Source organism: Neophocaena asiaeorientalis, unplaced genomic scaffold (assembly GCF_003031525.2).
Source record: "Neophocaena asiaeorientalis asiaeorientalis breed wild unplaced genomic scaffold, Neophocaena_asiaeorientalis_V1.1 scaffold398, whole genome shotgun sequence".
Classification (NCBI taxonomy): domain Eukaryota; kingdom Metazoa; phylum Chordata; class Mammalia; order Artiodactyla; family Phocoenidae; genus Neophocaena; species Neophocaena asiaeorientalis.
In genome coordinates, this window is record NW_020173416.1 from 2,582,201 (window position 1) to 2,595,067 (window position 12,867).

Sequence of the window (12,867 nt, forward strand, 5' to 3'; positions counted from 1 at the left end):
TCTGCAATTTTATGGTTCATTACTTATTTTCCCCCTCTATTCCAAGGAACTGTAGATGTTTGAAATTTGTTTTTATGACATCTGAAATAAAAATGTAGTTTTTTTCTAAATTATCAACTATCTTTCCTCTAAATTTGCTTACTATTCTCCAGCTATGACTGGAAAGACCAGACCAACTACAGGTTCTCTCCTACTTTCTAATCTGTATTTGCACAATGCTACAGTAAAATATAGATTATATTTTTAAAAATCTCCTTTATACCACTTAACCTTGCTAAGCCATCTTAACTATTCCTTTTATCCAGGCAGAACCCCATCAGAATGGCATAACAATCTTCTCTTTTTTTATTAACAAGGCCAACACACACTGGATTTTAAATAATGGTCGAGGATTTTTTTTTATTCATTAAGTTTCAGTATCATTACAGAAAATGTTATGGTACAGAGTTGTTTAACATTGTTTTTTCTTTGCTCTTGATTTCCACATGAATGCTGGTAACACTAATATCTGTACAAGATCAGTCTTTGATTTTATTTTTTATTCTGTACAATTTTAAATGTATTGGTTAAAAAGGCTGTCAGCACTTAAGGAAGCATTTTTTTCCCCCCAGTTTGTTTGTTCAAATAAAAGGTATCCAGTTACTGCCCAAGAGTACTGTGCCATGAGGCTACTGGGATGCGAGGCCCCCCCACCCCCGAACGCTCTGCGGGGACGGTTCTCCTTGAGGCAGGGCAGGGCCGCCACCCAGTCACTCTCCGTTTGGCACTGTGCACATAAACACGAGATACATGATAAAGAACAAGCAAAAGCTCTCTGTAAAGCGGTTATGAAGCATACTAAGAAGGGAAATCCAAGTGTTGCCTACGCTAGTATAAATAAGCAGACAGCCTTGATTTAAGAGCATAAGTAGTTGTATTTTAAAGATGAGAAAAACACAAGTTCTGCAGGCACCTACTGCTGTCTACTAAAAGCTATCGCTATCAGACCTAGCATTGAACACACAAAGCAATTTGCAAGAAAGGAAAAATTTGCTTTGATATAATCAGAATAGAGTTGTCTGTTAAGATTTATTTTTAGGTGTTTTCTTCTTTAAAAGGTATTTAAATTCTTTTGAAATATAGTTCAAGATGTTGACCATACAGATCAACTTTTATCCAAATCAGAAAAACTAGCTGTGCCGTTGCATATTACAGGATACAGTCAATGGTATGTAGACATGCATCAAAGCTTTCCCCCGCTGGTGACCATCATAGCCGTCCGATGACCATGACGTCCACCACCTCGCCCTTGTGGAGCTCCACGTACTGCTCTGTCTTTGGAGGAAGCATCAACAATCCGTTGGCACTGCGCATGCTCATCAGACGGCTGCTCATCTGGTTACCTAGGAGGAAACACTCGTTACAGCAGCATCAGCGTCATGGTGCGTGCATGCGCAGCCCTTGCAGTCCTTTCAGAATAAAAACTGATGAACGGAAACGCAGGTCTTCAAGAGGAAGAGAGAGGATCAGACTTCCCAGTACCTTTTCCAGGTGGCCTTGCTACTGTATCCTACTACCTTCTCACTGAACTTTAAAAATAAACATTACAAATTATTGCTTAAAAGAACAAAACCAAAATTTTACAGCATTGTGGAAAATACCATAGAATTTCTCAATTCAGGATAAAATGTGACGTGTGTCCGAAAAGACAGGCTTTTAAACCCTATTAAAATAACCGATAATAACAGCAGTGGCTACCATTTCTTTAGTATTTACTAAGTACCAGACAAGGTGGTAGACCTTTTACTCAACTACCTTATTTAATTCTCAACGACTCAAAAGAGGTTAGATAACTTGCCTAGGGTCCTACTAATTAGTTGGTGGCCAATTTGAATGCAAGTCTGATGGCAAAGCCCATCAGAGACCTACTCACTGTGCGCGCTGATGTTTGCACTTGATAGGACCTTTGTTTAATTTTTTCTGGAATCCCATCAAAAGTCAGGTAAAATATGACTAGAGAAGTTGGGGATAAACGTTTAAAGTCTACAGCAGGTAACTTCAGAACTCTGAATTATCAACGTTGATTTCTCAGTCCTTAAATCTTACCAATATCTAGTGTATAGTAAAGGCTACAGAGAATCACACTCTAATTGGGCTTTAATCTCACACTGATGGGTGGCATAGCCCAGTCCCCTCCTTTTCCTACAAAGTTATGCTCAGAACTTACTGGTTGAACAAACAGATAAAAATCTTCTGTAATTTTAGATTTGTATTTCAAATGTTTATCTAGAAAATATGGCTCCATGGAATAACAAAATCTTTATTTTTATTTTTTTACTCGTCCTGTTACGCTACACTGTTTTAGGAATAAGTTAACATCTAATCTTTCAAAAGGGAAAATGTACAATAATTACAAAATTAGGTATACTCAAGGAAGGAGGTTATACATAAATTTGTGTTTTAACAGGATGGGTGTATAGAGATACCTGCAGGTGTGAATGACTAACCTGTACTCTGTGCCCAAGGTAGTGGTTCTTGGTGATGCCAAGTCAGTATACACCGATGGTATTCCGGGCGAGGATCCAGTTTTACATCACATGATAACTACAGAAAAATGAGGAAAAGAAAACAAACTTGATCACCTGATCATCTCTTAAAACTACAGGGTGGTGGCAGTTGTGCAAAGAGTTCAATGGACATGGAAATATCTTGGCATTCTGCTGTCTCCACCACTGCCACCTTATGTTCTTAATACAGGAAGTCCAGAGGTTGCATTGCTCTGGTGAAAAGAGAAAAGAAGGCTAAGAAGTTGGTACCCGCAGTAGGAAAAAGGGCAGATGAAAAATATAAAGTCTATTTTTGGATTCTAATTTTACCTCTGACCTATGAATTAAGAAATCAAAGCAGATGTTTTAACATTGAAAATAAAGGAGGTAGACCTACACAAACATACAAGCTCAACATCCATTTATCAGTGTGTCATCCAACTGTCCATCCATCCATCCATCCATCCATCCATTCATCCATCCATCCATCCAGTAAAGATTTACTGAGGTGCTAATTCAGCTACTCATTCATACACTTATCTTTAATATGAAAGGGATACTTTCTTTTTAAAATTCTTATTGGAGTATAGTTGATTGACAATGTTGTATTGGTTTTAGGTGTACAGTAAAGCGGGTCAGGTATACATATACATAAATCCACTCTTTTTTGGATTCTTTTCCCATATAGGCCATTACAGAGTACTGAGTAGAGTTCCCTGTGCTATAGAGTAGGTCCTTATTAGTTATCTATTTTACAATAGTGTGTATAGGTCAATCCCAATCTTCCAATTTATCCTTCCTCACCTCCCCCCTTACCCCCAGGTAACCCTAAGTTTGTTTTCTATATCTGTGACTCTATTTCTGTTTTGTAGATAAGTTCATTTGTACCCTTTCTTAAGATTCCACATATAAGTGACATCCTATGATATTTGTCTTTGTCTGACTTACTTCGCTCAGTATGATGATCTCTAGGTCCATCCATGTTGCTGCAAATGGCATGATTTCATTCTTTTTTATGGCTGAGTAATATTCCATTGTATATATGTACCACATCTTCTTTATCCATTCTTCTGTTGATGGACATTTAGGTTGCTTCCATGTCCTGGCTATTGTAAATAGTGCTGAAATGAACACTGTAGTGCATGTATCTTTTCAAATTATGGTTTTCTCTGGATATATGCCCAGGAGTGGGATTGCTGGATCATATGGTAGCTCTATTTTCAGTTTTTTAGGGAATCTCCATACAGTTCTCCGTAGTAGCTGTACCAGTTTACATTCCCACCAACAGTGTAGGAGGGTCCCCTTTTCTCCACACCCTCTCCAGCAGTTATTGTTGGTAGATTTTTTGATGATGGCCATTCTGACTATCTCATTATAGTTTTGATTTGCGCTTCTCTAATAATGAGTGATATTGAGCATCTTTTCATGTGCCCCCTGGCCATCTATATGTCTTCATTGGAGAAATGTCTATTTAACTCCTCTGCCTATTTTTTGATTGAGTTGTTTGTTTTTTTGATATTGAGTTGCATGAGGTATTTGTATATTTTAGAGATTAATCAAAAGGGATAGTTACTTTCTTTTCTCTTGATTATCAGATTATCCTATTATCAGGACTGATTATATCAGTCCAAATACTGATAAACAATCTCATTAAAGCAAATAAAAATAGTCTCATGAAAGTTATACCACTTTGGTTTGGTCACATCACTGGCACTAAAAGAATTCCTCTGAACGAGTCTTTGCTATGGAACGGCATCTTTCATATCTTTGTAACATAGCCAATTTCTGTTCACACACATTATACAGAATGACCAATCAACCTTCAACCTGGAGCCACTGGTTTTTTTTTTTTATCTATGTCATTAAATTCATCCTGAAATCTGATCAAGGTGATAATGTGTTGGTAGCAGGTGCCTAAAAGGTATAACTTGAACAAGTTTATACAGTACATAATTATGATCTATAGCCCATCAAAGATTAGTTCAATGTTAGTGAAAACAAGACTCATTCCAATGCATGAGAATTAACATTTTCCATTAGCATAATAATCGTTTAAGTTACTCTATCTTAAAATGGTCTAGAAATCCTTTACTCAACTAAAACAGATATTGCTTGGATTAAATGATACAGTTAAAACTTGACCTGGAAATTTTTATTGAAGTGAGTTTATCTCTAATCCATTCTGGTTACTTTGTTTTAAAATATTCTAATAATCTAATTAGAATATTAAAACATTCTAATTATGCTTTTTCTCTGGAATCCAGAATAAGATTCAATTCTAGGGTGTTTCTCCTTGATTAAATCACACTCTACTCTTTCACATGATATTACTTATGTTTATACCCTATTTCATACCTACTGGGGGGTAACTTGCCATTGTTCCTAAATTATTCTGTGCTTACCTGAGGACAAAAATCTGTCTTTCAACCTGAGTGTGTGGGTGTGTGTGTTCTCCAGTACTAAACCACAAGAGCTATTCATGTGGCTGTGTCATTTGCTAAGTGTTTAAGGTTTTTCCCCAGCAATGGCACTGACTGGCTCATGGAAGTACAGTGGAGCAAATACTATACTGGGAAGATACTGGCACCTAGGTTCTACTCCCAGTTTTACCGCTGACCGATGTGCTGTATTGGCAACTTATTTTGCTTTCCCATACCTGTTTGTTCATCTACAAAATGGGGTTGTTTGTTTTAAAGGAAGATATTTGTTAATTTAATAAACAAGAATCAATTGCATCAAATTAAAGTGAATGAAATTTTTTCACAGCCTCACAAACAGCTGTTCCTCTTGTAGCAAGAGATGAAGCTAATTAGATTTTTATGGTATTTTACTGAAATGCAGAATACTTTATTCACCAATATATTTAGTTACACTGACATTATAGTTCTGGTATATTACATCAGTTAGCTTAAGAAAGCACCTATTTACTATAAGCTTCAGTGCTTATAAGAATGATGGGGCTTCCTTGGTGGCGCAGTGGTTGAGAGTCTGCCTGCCGATGCAGGGGACAAGGGTTCGTGCCCCGGCCCGGGAGGATCCCACATGCCGCGGAGCGGCTGGACCCGTGAGCCATGGCTGCTGAGCCTGCATGTCCGGAGCCTGTGCTCCACAACGGGAGAGGCCGCAGCAGCGAGAGGCCCGCATACCGCAAAAAAAAAAAGAATGATGTACCATGAGTAAACATACACATATATCAATATTTTGGTGGAAAAACACTGCAAATGGTGGATGTTTCACTTCTGCCTATTTCTTCTACTCTTTCAAAACTGGGCAGTGAGCTGTGGGCTAGGAGTCCTCTGTTGCCTTTGAATATTTTGCTGGCACACAGTAGTCACTCAAGAGATAAAATTGTATTATTTGGTATAGTATTGTATGGTACGCTCTACATGTGAATGTCTAAGAGAGAGAATGAGAAAAAAAAAAAAAAGAAAGGTCAATGAAATGAGCTGATAAGCCACAGACTGGGAGAAAATAATAGTAAAAAAAACACACCTGATAAAGGTCTGTTATCCAAAATACACAAACAATTCTTAAAACTCAATAATAAGAAGATGAACAACCCAATTAAAAACTGGGCAAAAGAATTGAGTACCTTACCAAAGAAGATATACTCATGAGAAGTAAGCATATGAAAAAATGTTCAACATCGTAAGTCATTAGGAAATTGCAAATTAAAACAACAATGAGACATCACTAGATACTTACTAGAAAGGCCAAAAATCCAAAACACTGGCCACACCAAATCCTACTGAGAATGTGGAAGAACGGGGACTCTTATTCACTATGGTGGGAATGCAAAATGGTAGAGCTACTTTGGAAGACATTTTGGCAGTTTCTTACAAAACGAAATATATTCTTATCATACAGTCCAGCAATCACAGTCCTTGGTATTTACCCAAGTGAACTGAAAGTTTATGTTCATACAAAAACCTGCACACAAATGTTTATAGCAGATTTATTCATAATTGCCAAAATTTGGAAGCAACCAAGATACCCTTCAGTAGGTGAATGGATAAACGGAGGTATATCCAGAGAATGGACTATTATTCCTTGCTAAAAAGAAATGAGCTATCTAGCCGTGAAAAGACACGGAGGAACAAACGCATATTAATAAGTGAAAGAAGACAATCTGAAAAGGTAACATACTGTATGATTCCAACAATATGACATTCTGGAAAAGGCAAAACTATGGAGACAGTAAAAAGATCAAGGGTGAGCAGGGAGGGAGGAACGAATAGGCAGAGCACAGAGAGTTTTTAGGGTTGTGAAACTGTACGATATACAATGGTAGATACATGTAACTGTACATTTGTCAAGACCCCTAGAATACACAACACTGAAAGTAAACCCTAATGTAAACTATGGACTTTGGGTGATAATGATGTGTCACTGTAGGTTCATTGATTGTAACAAGTGTACCACTGTGGTGCAGGACGTCAACAGCTGGGAAGGTTGTGTGTGTAAGGATGGGGTGGGGAGGAGGAGTAATACAGGAACTCTCTGTGGTTTCCACTTAATTTTGTTATGAACCTAAATGTGCTCTAAAAACAAAATTTGTTACTTAAAAAAAGGGGAGAATATTTTTTTCCTTCCTCTTTGTCCTGTCCATCTTTTAGAGAAGTGACCTCAAAGAATTATCTAATACAGTAAATAATTAATTGCAAACACAGTGTAATAGGGCACAAAGAAGTAAATAATCAACCCTTCTTAGGGACACTGAGAAAGGCTTCACAGAGGGCATGATGCCTGAGTCTTATGACTAAGGAATTTTCCAAGCTGAGAAAAGAGATGGGGGTGATTAGGAGAGAACCTCCTAGGAAGGAGATCTCACGTCCGTTCTGGAGGCAGTAAAAAGCTTGGTATGGTCAGAGTGCAGGATGGGAAGCAGATGAAGCTGGAGGGGAAAACAGGCCTTGGGATGGAGGGCCTCCTGTGCTCACTTGAGCAGTTTGGATTTAACCCTGCGGTCATGGGAAGCATTGAAGAATTTTAATTGGAGATGCTGACATGATTAGAGTTAGAAAAGGGATTTAAAAGGAGGCAGGATTAGAAGAGAAACCATTAAACATTGGAGCCATCATTCAAACCAGCTTATTTGGCTACAAAACACAGGGGATGTGGATGGTGGAGGGCGCTTTAGGAGAATGGTGAAGATTTGGAAGACTGCAGTAAGGAATGGAAAAAGTTGATCCACAGGATATAAAAGGATCATCAAGGGGAATTTTGGCCCCTGCTGAGGTTTGTAAATTGGAAGTGATAACTTGAACAGCTGTACTCTCTTCTCTAGTTGTACTCAGTGCCCTGGGAATAAAACTGAAGGACAAAAAAGGGAGGATTGATCTAAGTTTGTGGATTCTTAGAGTTACTACAGTTCATGGAAGAAGAGGCAAAAAAAATTTGAGGGTGTTAGAAAAACACTGAAGTGATATACCACAGGATTTAGGTTGGATGAGGAAAGGGGTAAAGCCAGAAGGGACTTATGGAAAGGGAAAAGGGAAGGTGTTATAGGAGTGTTTAAATTCTTTTATATCTACTGGTAGGTAACTTGCCATTGTTCCTAAACTGTATACCAGAGTTCGTGATTTTTGAGATGGAGCACTTCAGGGTATTAAAAAGGATATGTGTATTGAGTTGCTGAAGCAGAAATAAAGTTATTTAGAATTATGAAAATAAAGCAACTGATTATAAGAGGTGAGGGAGAGAAGACTTTTAGATGATTGCCAAAGACCTGAAAGTCTTGGGAAGGTTTGATGGTGGTAATGAGGGGAAGGTGAAAGCTCCAGGAGACTCAGGGAAGAGGCTGGACTAAGCTGCACAGATTGGAGAAGAGAGTTTGTGAGAAAACAGATGACCAGAGGGGATTCTATTAGAGTGGAGGTCCCACGTGACATGCTCCAGGCCCTGGTTGGTACTAAGGGCCCGGACTCTGCTCAAGTCTAGTCAAAACTTCCAAAGAGTGGTTAAAGGAGCTTTACACTAACTTTAAAAAGTACTAGAGAAGTTATGAGGCACTGATTTCATTAATCCAACAGAGAGGCGCTCGAGCTCATCTGCCTTATAAATCATTTAAATTTATCAAGTAACTTTAAAAATTCTTACACCTGTTGGTGCAGATCAGTTTTAAGTTAATTTTTCCAAAGTTTCTATAACCTAGTTATATTTTTCATCTCCGAATAATAATAAAACTGGTTTATATTTCTTATAAATCATAGACAGTTCTATCATTTTCAATATGTTTTTTAATCAATCCATAGGCCATTATATTCTCATATAACAGGTATCCAATTATACCTTTTGATGTTCAACGACTGATCATTTTTAAAGCTGAATAATGCTCCATTGTACACATACACTTCTTTTTCCCTATCCATTCATCTGTTGTTGGAAATTTGGGTTGTTTTCTTATCTTTGTATAGTGAATTATGCTATAATGAACATTGGGGTGCAAATATCTGTTTGAGATCCTGATTTCAATTCTTTTGGACATATACCCAGAAGTGAGATTGCTGGATCATATAGTAGTTCTACTTTTAATTTCTGAGTAACCTCCATACTGTTTTCCATGAGGCAACACGGATAAACCTAGAGGACAGGATGCTAAGTGAAATAAGCCAGTTACAAAAATACTGCATGATTCCACTTATAGGAAGTATCTAAAATAGTCACTGACAGAGGCAGAGAATAGCATGGTGGTTGTCAGGGGCTGAGGGGAGGAGGGAAGGGAAATTGTTGCTCAATGGATATAAAGTTTCTGTTATGCAAGGTGAATACGTTTTAAAGACTCTGCTGTACAACATATTACCTATAGCTACCAGTGTGGTACTGTGCACTTTAAAATACTTTAAGAGGATAGTTCTCACATTAAATGTTCTTAGCATGAAATAAACAAACAAATCAAAGAACACAAAGAAATGTTTGGAGGTGATGGATATGTTTAGTACCTTGATTGTGACGACGGTATCACAGGTGTTTGCATATGTCCAAATTCATCAAAATGTCTACATTAAATATGTGCAATTTGTGTATATCAATTATACCTTAGTAAAGCTTAAAAGAAAGAAAAGTACTGATTTAGTATTATAGTTTAAATTGCCAGGAAAATTGTTCATTAGTTATTACATAGAAACTGTGTTACATAATTAGTTTACTAGTAGTAGTAAAGCAAACTGAAGTTAGTGTTGGTGGAGAAGGGGACTATAATTTCAGAGTGATTTTTACTGCAGGTATAATTCCTCAGCCGTAGTGGTCCTTTTTCCAAACAATATGGTCTCCCTTTTCTTCTGCTTCACTAGAGTCTCTTTCTTGTCCTTTAATTGTCTTTTTCTGAACTGTTTAAAATTTATCAGCGGGGTCACAGAAAAAGTGATCAGCTAAATTGCTGTCCTCTCTAAGTTTACATAGGGGAAATTCTTGTCCCTCCTTCCATATAGGTTTAGTATTAGTTTAGTATTCTATTGACCATTTTGTCATTACGTATCCACTCCTAAATGGACTTCTAGCTGGAGAAAATTATTCACTTTAGGAGTCATGGAATAATGTGGGAAGGGAATAAAAGGGACTCCTTTCCCTCTGTTTTCTATCATGAAGAGGGGACTATAACCACATTTTTCCTCAAAACTAATATAAAATTCTAGATGTTTGTTTTGGGCAGTTAAAAAATCATACTCTAATTTGTTATTAGGCTTCAATTTTGGTTTCCGGTCATTAGAAAACATTACCCTGGCTTTGATGATGGTTGGCCGAGGATCCAAGATGCCTTGCATCTTTCTCAGTGCAGGCACAACAAAGAGATTGCAGGTAACCACGGCTGACACAGGATTCCCTGAAAGTCAACCAAGCAGTTATTTATAGTACACACATAAAAATTTGCCATATAATCATGATTGTCTATACCTTCAGGTATCATAGAGAGTGAAACGACTAACCACTAGCATTCCTCTTCTGAATCACCTTGAATCCAAAAGGATGCCAGAATAGAGCTGTAGTTGACCAAATGCCACAGAGGGTGTAAATATTTGGATCTAGCAGTGAAATGCAGAGACTTATGATGCACGGAAGCTGTTTGACACCATTTATATCTGTTTTCCTGAGAGCCGTACATTGAAAGCCTTTAGTAATGAGTTTGCACTTGCTATTTTTAAAATGTTCTAAAATTACCATAGTAGTACATGCTCAGTGCAAAAAAAAATTAGCAAGTAGGATAAGAATAAAGAAATTTATCCATAATCCCCTCTAACCAAAATTTTCTTTAAACTAAAAAAAAAAAAACAACAATGATTTAAGACGTGAAGGACTTGAAGTTGAATACTCTTAGGAACTGAATTATGTTCCCTTCAAATTCATATGTTGAAGTCTTAACCCCCAATGTGGCTGTATTTGGAGAAAGGACCTCTAAAGAGGTAACCAAAATTAAATGAGGTTGTAAGGGTGAGGCCCTAATCCAATAGGACTGGTGTCCTTATAAAAAGAGGAAGAAACACGAGTGTGTATACACAGAAGAAAGGCCATGTGAAGACACTGAGAGAAGGTGGCCATCTGCAAGCAAGGAAGAAAGATCGTAACAGAAACCAACCTTGCTGGCACCTTGATCTTAGACTTTCAGTCTTCAGAACTGTGAGAAAATAAATTTCTGTTGTTTAAGCCACCCAGTCTGTGATATTCTGTTATGGCAGCCTGAGCAGATTAATACAAATACCAAGTTTATTTGCAGTTATAAGAAAAATTTGAGGAATTCAACTGTACCTCTCCAAGAAGAAATCTGGGTGTGTCACGAACTTCAAAGAGAGGTATGGTGGGCTATGAAAAAAATGACTGAGCTGAGAATAACAGATTTCACTTCTCGTGTGGTATTGTTAACTCACCAAGCCACGCGACCCAGGCAAGAGTTCCAAACCTTTCTGGGTCTAACGTTACTCATCCACAAAATGAAAGGTTTGGATTATATGATTCTTAATATTCCTTTTGGTTCTAAAATTCAAATTTTACTAATACTTTTATACAGTGGTATGTGAGTATGCATATATATAGAGAGAGAGGGGGTGGGGAATGCTTATTATATTTTAGGTTACCTTGGCCTGGCTTTGTGCTGCTAATTTCATCATCAAAATAAAAGCAATGGTCAGTTTAGCCTATTACTAGCTAAAAGCATACCTTTAATTTTCTTCTACCCACAAAAGCAGTTAAGAATAGATTTTTTTTAAGTTGTTAAAAAAAGTTGTGATGAATGACATTGATTATTTCAATAGAAAAAGTGAGTTGTCCCACAGGACAGCAGACTCTTAATGAGAATCAATTGCTTTCCTCTTGCCTCAAAATATAAACAGATGGAAATTTTTCTGGAAAAGCAAAAAAAGGAAAAATAAAAGAAAAATAAATAAGAAAGCTACTGCTCAACAATGATTACAGTATTCTTGTAATGATACTGTTTTATAAAATTACTCTATAAAAAATGAATTGTTCTATATAAGAAAAGGGACTGGAAAAATCAACAACAAGAAAAGTGCAAATAGTGGTTATTTCAGGGGGAGGGAGATTATGGATAACATTTCTTAATGCTTATCCGTGTTTTCTAATGTTTTTACAGTGAACACATGTTACTATAGTAATTTTAAAAAGTTAAAAAAAGAACAAGTAGATAACACATAACTTTTCAACTGCATTAGAACTTATCAAGATTAGTAATGGCTTTAATTGCAAGGACCTTAAGAAACCAAAAATCCAATTCTGAGTTTTCAAATCCTTATAAAAAGAACCACTTTGCTGGTTCTACAATCTGAACATGTGAATTGTTGCTGCCCTCTTTTGGTACTTTCAGGCTGAGCAGTGAAAATCTCAAAATAAAGCAGCAATTTGAAAATAGGCTATTTAATTATAACTTCTTTGGCAGATCAACAACACTTAGTAATGGCAAAATAGGCTCCCACCATAACATACTTTGTAGGTCAAGTCATATCTTCTGTAGACAACAAAAACAGTCTCTTCTAGTCAAAATGAAGCTAGGAAGATGATTTCATTTCTCTATATAATGGTCTTCAGAGTATCTAGGGATGTATTAAAGGCCCTAAGGAGTTTTGTACCACAGAAATCGTTTGAAGACTAAAACTTTGTTTACATGACCTCGCTCTTAAAATTTCCTATATGAGAGAAACATACTCTCTTTTATGCTTACAGATAGGGGCTTTAAACATGTTTTTAAAGTTCTAAAATTTTCTGCCTGCCTTCTTTTCTTTCTATCTCTATTTTGAGCTTTATTTAATATAAAAAAGCAGGTAAATATCCCAAAGCCACCAGAATTGTACATCTGAAAGGAATAAGTAGGTTATTTTCTAAAGGAATGTATGCC

General features: G+C 36.9%; 1 protein-coding gene across 2 annotated transcripts in view; it reads right to left on the reverse strand.

Moving 5' to 3' along the window:
• Window positions 1-372: 372 nt before the first annotated feature.
• Window positions 373-12,867, reverse strand: part of GPHN (gephyrin) — a 601,186-nt gene continuing 588,691 nt past the window's right edge. Inside the window, exons 21-23 of one of the 2 annotated variants that reach the window (XM_024747262.1) lie at window positions 10,244-10,347; window positions 2,487-2,583; window positions 373-1,382 (exon numbers count right to left, since the gene is read on the reverse strand). In XM_024747262.1, the coding sequence (XP_024603030.1) occupies window positions 1,249-1,382; window positions 2,487-2,583; window positions 10,244-10,347 (335 nt within the window). In that variant the 3' untranslated portion in view covers window positions 373-1,248. The remainder of the gene's footprint in view (window positions 1,383-2,486; window positions 2,584-10,243; window positions 10,348-12,867) is intronic. The other variant, XM_024747261.1, reaches the window with a different exon arrangement.